General features: G+C 36.6%; 1 protein-coding gene across 1 annotated transcript in view; it reads right to left on the bottom strand.

Moving 5' to 3' along the window:
* Nucleotides 1–6696: 6696 nt before the first annotated feature.
* The window catches only part of LOC137656710 (whirlin-like), a 755303-nt gene continuing 753047 nt past the window's right edge, over nt 6697–8952 (bottom strand). Inside the window, 1 exon segment of the mRNA XM_068390933.1 lies at nt 6697–7521. Within this exon segment, the coding sequence (XP_068247034.1) occupies nt 7376–7521 (146 nt within the window). The 3' untranslated portion in view covers nt 6697–7375.

Genomic DNA, 8952 nt, shown 5'->3' with positions numbered 1-8952 from the left:
ATCATCAGAGTCAAAGCAAGATTAAAGGTAAGAAGAAGAGCCAATATGTCTATATTATAGAGCTGGTTTGAAAGTTGAATCATCACAAAAAAAGAAAAAAAAGGGGGATATCACATCACGTGACTGGGATAGTGGGGATCACTGGACTTTGGATGAACCTCGTGACGATAATGCACCTTTTAAAAAAGTGAATGTGTACGCATGTTTGTTTGCATGCATGTTTAAGATACAGAAATTTAGATAATGTTGAACGTTTAGCACCTGCAGTGAGAAGAGGAGGCTGCGGTAACGTGTGCAAAGGGGAAGGTTGCTTACATACGTAGTGGTCTGTATCAGTCCATCTTGTCAGATTCAGAAGGCTTCATTAAGTATTCTATTACGACAAGGCATTTTGGCCTCTGAGGATCTTGTATATTACTATGGTTAGACAAAGCCTTCGACCTCAAAGATGACTTGGTAGGCTACTACACAGACAAGAACTGTAGGTGGGTCTTGCATAGTACCACCACACAGACAAGTACTGTAGGTGGGTCTTGCATAGCACCACACAGACAAGAACTGTAGATGGGTCTTGCATAGTACCTAACAGACTAGAACTGTAGGTGGATCTTGCATAGTACCACACAGACAAGAACTGTAGGTGGGTCTTGCATAGCACCACACAGACAAGAACTGTAGGTGGGTCTTGCATAGTACCACACAGACAAGACCCTTAAATAGAACCTCAAAAAAGGACTTTATTCGGTATGATACACGAATAAAACGAACCTCTATCGTCTCCTTATCTAGTACCAAACACACACATGACCTTTGACCTGCTACACGTTTCCATTGTACTGGCTAAATCTAATGACCTTTAAAATATACAGATCACAATCTCTTCATCAAACATGTCGGCCCCTCTCGGTAAATATATTGGCTCTCTTTACAATGCACCACTTCATGAGCTAATACTACAAACACTTAACAAGTTTGAAAATTGATACATATGAGAGAGAGAGAGAGAGAGAGAGAGAGAGAGAGAGAGAGAGAGAGAGAGAGAGAGAGATACAAAATCGTAAAACTAACATTAGAAAAAGTACATTTTTTTTTTTGCACAATTGTAGTCAAAGGAGTCATCCGCACTTCGCCAAGGAATACACGATACTGTAGGACTACAATATACAGCAGAAATACATTATACTGTATCAGGATATCTTTATATGTATAAATAAATTAGAGCGCCAAAGAGGGTTTATGGGTATTTTCAAAGTCACGCCATTAATTGAAGGCAAAACGTGAATAAACTGCTAAGCAACTTTTGTCTTTAGTTAACCCTTTTCAATAGTTAATTATTATGGACAAAATATGTTTTAATCTTGGTTTTTTAACCTCACCTTAACCAGAATAGACTGCTAATGATTCTGTTAAAAAAATGATCTTTAAACTTATGATTCTGTTTAAAAAATGATCTTTAAATTGCTGTCTAGAATAGCTTGCAGTTTATATATCTCTCGAAGACACATATGTAAATATATCATGTATAAGTATAGCATATACATATATACTATATATAATCCATACATTTATAGTTCTAACAAACCATCTACAATACATTATGTAAATCTAAGTCGACGATATGATTTACAGGATAATTATGACGTATCACATTTCTGAACTTTCGTAGGATACTGTTCCCGCCATTTCTTCATCCGAAGAAGGTCACCACTACTACTACTACTACTACTACTACGGTATTCCAATGTCCTCCTCCTCTTGATGTTATGACGGTAAAATATATGTTTTTTTTTATTCTCTAAGTCGTAAAATACGCAAAATAGACTCTGATAACACAAATGAAAGAGGGGGGGGGGGGTGTTTTGTAGCACTTGTCGATCTGGTTACTGACGGGAGGAGAGGGGGAGATGTCGAGGTATTTGCCTATACAACGGCGCCTCATGAACGAGTCTGGTCTTTAATATTTTTCTGAACAATTACCATTCCGATAGAATTGCCATACGCATTCCGATAATCAATTCCATATGCATTCCAGCCTACTCGCATTCCGATAATCAATTTCATACGCATTCCAGCCTACTCGCATTCCGATAATCAATTTCATACGCATTCCAGCCTACTCGCATTCCGATAATCAATTCCATACGCATTCCAGCCTACTCGCATTCCGATAATCAATTCCATACGCATTCCAGCCTACTCGCATTCCGATAATCAATTCCATACGCATTCCAGCCTACTCTCATTCCGACCATCATACCATTCGCGCACTCCGATAATCATTGCTGTACGCAATCCAACCTATTCTCATTCCGATAATCATTGCCATACACATTCCAGCCTACTCTCATTCCAAAAACCATTGCCATATGCATTCCAGCCTACTCGCATTCCGATAATCACTGTTATATGCAATCCACCCTATTCTCATTCCGATAATCATTGCCACACGCATTTTAGCCTGCTTTTATTCCGATTATCATTGCCATATGAATTCTAGCCTACTCTTATTCCGATAATCATTGCCATACGCATTCCAGCCTACTCTTATTCCGATAATCATTGCCATACGCATTCCAGCCTACTCTCATTCCGATAATCATAGCCATGCGCATTTTAGCCTGCGTTTATTCCGATTATCATTGCCATATGCATCCTAGCCTACTCTTATTCCGATAATCATTGGTATACGCATTCCAGCCTACTCTTATTCCGATAATCATTGCCATACGCATTCCAGCCTACTCTTATTCCGATAATCATTGCCATACGCATTCCAGCCTACTCTTATTCCGATAATCATTGCCATACGCATTCCAGCCTACTCTTATTCCGATAATCATTGCCATACGCATTCCAGCCTACTCTTATTCCGATAATCATTGGTATACGCATTCCAGCCTACTCTTATTCCGATAATCATTGCCATACGCATTCCAGCCTACTCTCAGTCCGATAATCATTGCCATACGCATTCCAGCCTATTCTCATTCCGATAATCATTGCCATACGCATTCCAGCCTATTCTCATTCCGATAATCATTCCCATACGCATTCTAGCCTATTCTCATTCCGATAATCATTGCCATACCCATTCCAGCCTATTCTCATTCCGATAATCATTGCCATACGCATTCCAGCCTATTCTCATTCCGATAATCATTGCCATACGCATTCCAGCCTACTCTCAGTCCGATAATCATTGTCATACGCATTCCAGCCTATTCTCAGTTCGATAATCATTGCCATACGCATTCCAGCCTATTCTCATTCCGATAATCATTGCCATACGCATTCCAGCCTATTCTCAGTCCGATAATCATTGGCATACGCATTCCAGCCTACTCTTATTCCGATAATCATTGCCATACGCATTCCAGCCTACTCTCAGTCCGATAATCATTGGCATACGCATTCCAGCCTACTCTTATTCCGATAATCATTGCCATACGCATTCCAGCCTACTCTCAGTCCGATAATCATTGGCATACGCATTCCAGCCTACTCTCATTCCAATAATCATTGCCATACGCATTCCAGCCTACTCGCATTCCGATAATCATTGCCATAAGCATTCCAGTCTCAATAGAACCGAGTCTATCTTTAAAAAGAGATATGCTTGAAAAACTTCATTTTTGCCTGCACCATGCAAGCAAGTAAACAACGGAGCTGGAATGGGAATTTCTTTGTTTTCAAATGACAAATTAAAAAAAAAATGGATATATTCTGAACGCTTCTAATCTTTTCTTTACGCTTTTTCATGGTATAAAAATCTAGGGTTAACTATTCAATCATTTAAAAGTTGGGTTTCACTTTCTTGACTGCATAAAACTGTGATTCTTTTAATTCCTAAAACACTGTAAAAATCATTACATAATATAGATCTAGTGAATTATTAACTATATAAAAATTTACTTCTGTATAAAATAAAGATTTGAAAAGAATTAAACTGAATAACTTTCATTGGTTTCCATCATCAGAAAGTTATCTTTGCATAAAATCCAAAAATAATGACACCATTCCTAACATATAGGAAACTCTATAACGAGATGTTTAAATCTTCATGTCATATAATAAGAATTATATGAAGTACAAAAAATGAGTTGTTTTAACAATTCTATTTAGTGCCATTGCATGTAATAGTGTGATGCATTATGTACAACTGTTGCATTTCCGTTTACGTTTCATACAATAACCTTTCACATTACATTCATTTAATTTCATACTCAGTGGCAGCCATTTCTTCATGCATCTTTAAGAAAGTTTACAACGTTTCCAGCAGTATGAATTTACTGGATACTCGGCCACTTGTACTGACTGCACAACTTTTCAATTAAATTTTCGGAAAACCAGGTAATTGGTTACATACCACTAAGGTTAATTACTTTTTTTTATCATAAAAAAATGTGATTTTTTTTTTCCTGCATAATTAGAATTCTTCCGTGAGTTTGAACTTTTGCGGCCCAGTATATCTTTGTGGCCCATTATATCTTTGTGGCCCAGTATATCTTTGCGGTCCAGTATATCTTCGTCCATACCTTCCGAAACGTTACATCGAGTTAACTACAAGTTTTGAGGTAGATCATTCAAGCTATGAAGAATAAAGATAAACAAGATATAACCCATTGCATAACGAAGCTAATAGATACTTTAACAACTGAGTAACATGTTAAAAGGTTGCTCTGTTTTATACAGTGATGGCAAAGATTGATATTTGAGAAGCTATCATTTTGTTATTTACATATTTCAACTATTGATTAAAAAGTTTAATAAAAACTAGATTGCATGGTCGATATATATAAAAACAATATATGACGTATGTAGAACTTTGCAATTATCTTCTGGAGTAGATTTTATAACAATGACTTCCTTCCCATTTTATTTGTTCCCATTATTATTTCAACTTGCTAAGCTATAAACCTAGTTGGAAAAGCAGGATGCTATGAGCCCAGGGGCTCCCAACTGGGAAAATAGCCCAGTGAGGAAAGGAAACAAGGAAAAATTTAATATTTTAAGAATCCTTAGAAAATTCAACTGGGATGTTCCTACTTTTCCCTTCATATAGACTATAATTAAACAATTTATATTCTTGGACTGTCATTTACGCAATGGCGAATAATAGCTTTACCACATACTATATTTTGCGTTTGCGTAAAATATTAGTTTTTTTTAATAATCTTGATAAAATTTTTTTTTTCGGAGTCTGTTCCTTCGAAACTTCTTTCTCATTAGGGCAATCTTTTATAAATTCATATTATGGAAATGGTAGAATTATGGAGTTGCGTCTCCATGTGAATAATGGCATATATCACTTACAAGATACTTTACAATTACATAGATCTCACGTACAGCTTGAGTATTAGTGCTTAGCATAACATTAATTCAAGATTAATTTCACTTTTGAAATTCGAGTCGTCTGTATCGTGATTCCCATAAACATATCAGGTAATTCCATTAGGGGGAATTAAAAAAAAAAAAAAAAAAAAAAAAAAAAAAAAAAAAAAAAAAAAAAGCAAACCAGTTTGAATCGGCAAAACTAATTAAAAATTTCCTTTAGTCGATCTGATTTCAAACCAGATTTTCAATCAGTCTTTTTTAAAAAAAAGCCCATTTCTATTATTAATAAAAAATAAACATTCCAAGTTTTAAAACTCTTCATTTATATCCTAAATAAAAAGTAAATATTCCACGTTTTAAAACTCAATTTCTACTCTAAATAAAAAGTAAATATTCCATGTTTAAAAACTCTCAATTCATATCCTAAATAAAAAGTAAATATTCCCTGTTTAAAAACTCTCAATTTATATCCTAAATAAAATTTAAATATTCCAAGTTTTAAAACTCTTAATTCATATACTAAGTAAAAAGTAAATATTCCATGTTTTAAAACTCTCAATTTCTAATCTAAATAAAAAGTAAATATTCCAAGTGGTAAAACTCAATTTATATCCTAAATAAAAAGTAAATATTCCATGTTTTAAAACTCTCAATTTCTATCCTAAATAAAAAGTAAATATTCCATGTTTAAAAACACTCAATTTATATCCTAAATAATATGTAAATATTCCAAGTTTTAAAACTCTCAATTTCTATCCTAAATAAAAAGTAAATATTCCATGTTTAAAAACACTCAATTTATAACCTAAATAAGATGTAAATATTCCAAGTTTTAAAACTCTCAATTTATATCCTAAATAAAAAGTAAATATTCCATGTTTAAAAACTATTCATGAACATTCTTTCTCAACGTAATAAACAATTTGCGTTAAAAATAATGACCCTCACGCAATCACACCAATATTTGTGTACATTTACATAAACAGTTGCATATAAACATGTGTCTCATCTGTTTCCTTTAGGTTCCAGCATCGAGTCGTGATACGCCTTCGACAGGTGTTTCTTACGAGACGGGAAGGAGTCTTAAGATTGACGGACGATGGCTGCTGTTGATTTCCTAAGTAGATTATCTGTCTTCAACAGGAGGTCATCTAATGTCTGCTCTGTTTTAGGAGGGTGTTTGAATCACAGACGGGAAAGGAAGAATCTTGACGGTAGAAGAACATCTCCTCCTGTCCATTTTAAAAGGTTAAAGTTGTCTGGTTTCAGTTCCAGTTTCGTCAGAATAAATACTCACCAGAACGTCAGCCGGGCGAGCCCAATCCCCTACTGTGGTGCTCAACCACAGCAGGGGCCTCCCTCATTAAACAGCTTAAACTCACGGTCCAGGGCTGGGATCGATCTGCTGCCCTGCGAAGGCTAGGCGAACACTTTACTACTGTACTAGCCATTTTACAACGGGATGATTATAGCTGTGGATGGTTGTATGGCTGAAGATAGTCGCTTATAATTTTCTGTTACCTCGAATGATGACAAACGAGACAGAAGGGAGACTAGACAGTCGTCGGACGCCTGCTTCTGTCAATTTTCAGGTGGGAGATCTCCCTTGTATCTGTCTTTTAGGAGGATGGATTATGAATATTCTTCTTTGATCTAAAATAGGATGGCATCTTAGAACTGACAGATTTCTATTCCTGTTTACATTCGAGTGTATCCTTCTATGAGAAGAAGCTCTTAAGAACCTACATATATCCGAGTGTATCCTTCTATGACACGAAGCTCCTTACTGTTTAGGAGAGAGCTCGAATCTCGAGGGTCATCCTTTACTGTCTCTGGGAGTACAATGTTTACATTTGTGAATGGAGAGAGAGGCCTCTTCTGTCTGATCCTATGAGGCTGAAAGCTTCCTTCTGGTGGTCAATAAGTAGTCTGTTCTGTCTGTCTTTAACGATGCACACCAAGGCAAGGAGAGTCATCTGACGATCGACATTCACATCGGTCTCTTATAAAAGATTTTTTTTTTTTGGTTAAAATCGAATGTTTACATCTGCGACAGGAGGGATATCGACGATCGACGGACGTCCGCTGCCGTCGGCTTTCTTTCGACCACCATGAACTCGACCTCGGGTCTCGATCTACTGACCCAACAGCTGGCGATGAGACGGGCGGCCTCTTCGTGGCTGTGACCTGTCAAATAAAGAAACACATCTTAGGAAAACAAACAAAACCTGTGACCTGTCAAATAAAGAAACACATTTAGGAAAACAACACACAAAACCTGTGACCTGTCAAATAAAGAAACACATTTAGGAAAACAACACACAAAACCTCTGACCTGTCAAATAAAGAAACACATCTTAGGAAAACAAACAAAACCTGTCAATTATATAAAACATTTTAGATAATTGGTGACACCGAAAAACAACACAAACACATGAATTCACATACAGTTACATGTGTACACAAATATATTACGATCGGTAACATTGAAATGTTTGCTAAACTGTTTTTGGGTGACTACCAAGGGGAAAAAAAAAAACATTTCGGGACATTGGGCTCACTTATCTCATCCCAAAATATTTTTATGATATTCAAGTAAATAGATTAATATCTGGATCACGCTTCTTTGAAGGGCCTTAGCAATTCAGCTGTAAGTATTTTGTCACAAATTACACACCGAGGCTTCAATACACCTTTATCAGTAATGCTTGCAAACCCAAAAGTCAGGTACTAGTCAAAATACACAAGATTTAAAATCACAGATTTCCATACATAATCCATAGCTTATGCCTTATCCTTTTGTTAAGTGAAAATTTTCTGTTACCTTGATACCTCTCCATGTTTTGTTTTATAGCAAGCATACAGAATTATATATCTGGCGACAAAACATTGTAGAATCATGAATTGACTTATGAGTTCCCTCCACAGGCTGCTTACCCTCTCAACCCTTTCGGTTTTATCTGGACATAGCATCAGCTTATGGTCCCCTATTATTATTATTATTATTATTATTATTATTATTATTATTATTATTTGCTAAGGTACAACCCTAGTTGGAAAAGCAGGATGCTATAAGCCCAGGGGCTCCAACAGGGAAAATAGCCCAGTTAGGAAAGGAAAAAAAGGAAAAATAAAATATTTTAAGAAAAGTAACATTAAAATAAATAACTCCTATATAAACTATATAAACTTTAACAAAACAAGAGGAAGAAAAATTAGATAGAATAGTGTGCCCGAGTGTACCCTCAAGCAAGAGAACCCTACATTTTGCTATATGGCCCCCAAGGGGAAATGGCTCCCATTTTGGTAACCACTGCTTTAAACTCTATAACCCCCAACGGAATGTCCCCCCGGTTCCTCACAAATCCCCAACTCACCACCGAGCTTCTCCCGATTCCTCACAAATCCCCAACTCACCATCGAGCTTCTCCCGATTCCTCACAAATCCCCAACTCACCATCGAGCTTCTCCCGATTCCTCACAAATCCCCAACTCACCATCGAGCTTCTCCCGATTCCTCACAAATCCCCAACTCACCATCGAGCTTCTCCCGATTCCTCACAAATCCCCAACTCACCATCGAGCTTCTCCCGATTCCTCACAAATCCCCAACTCACC

This window comes from Palaemon carinicauda, chromosome 17, assembly GCF_036898095.1.
Source record: "Palaemon carinicauda isolate YSFRI2023 chromosome 17, ASM3689809v2, whole genome shotgun sequence".
Lineage (NCBI taxonomy): Eukaryota > Metazoa > Arthropoda > Malacostraca > Decapoda > Palaemonidae > Palaemon > Palaemon carinicauda.
The sequence above is the reverse complement of the archived record's forward strand: the minus strand, read 5'-3'. Positions and strand labels throughout refer to the sequence as shown.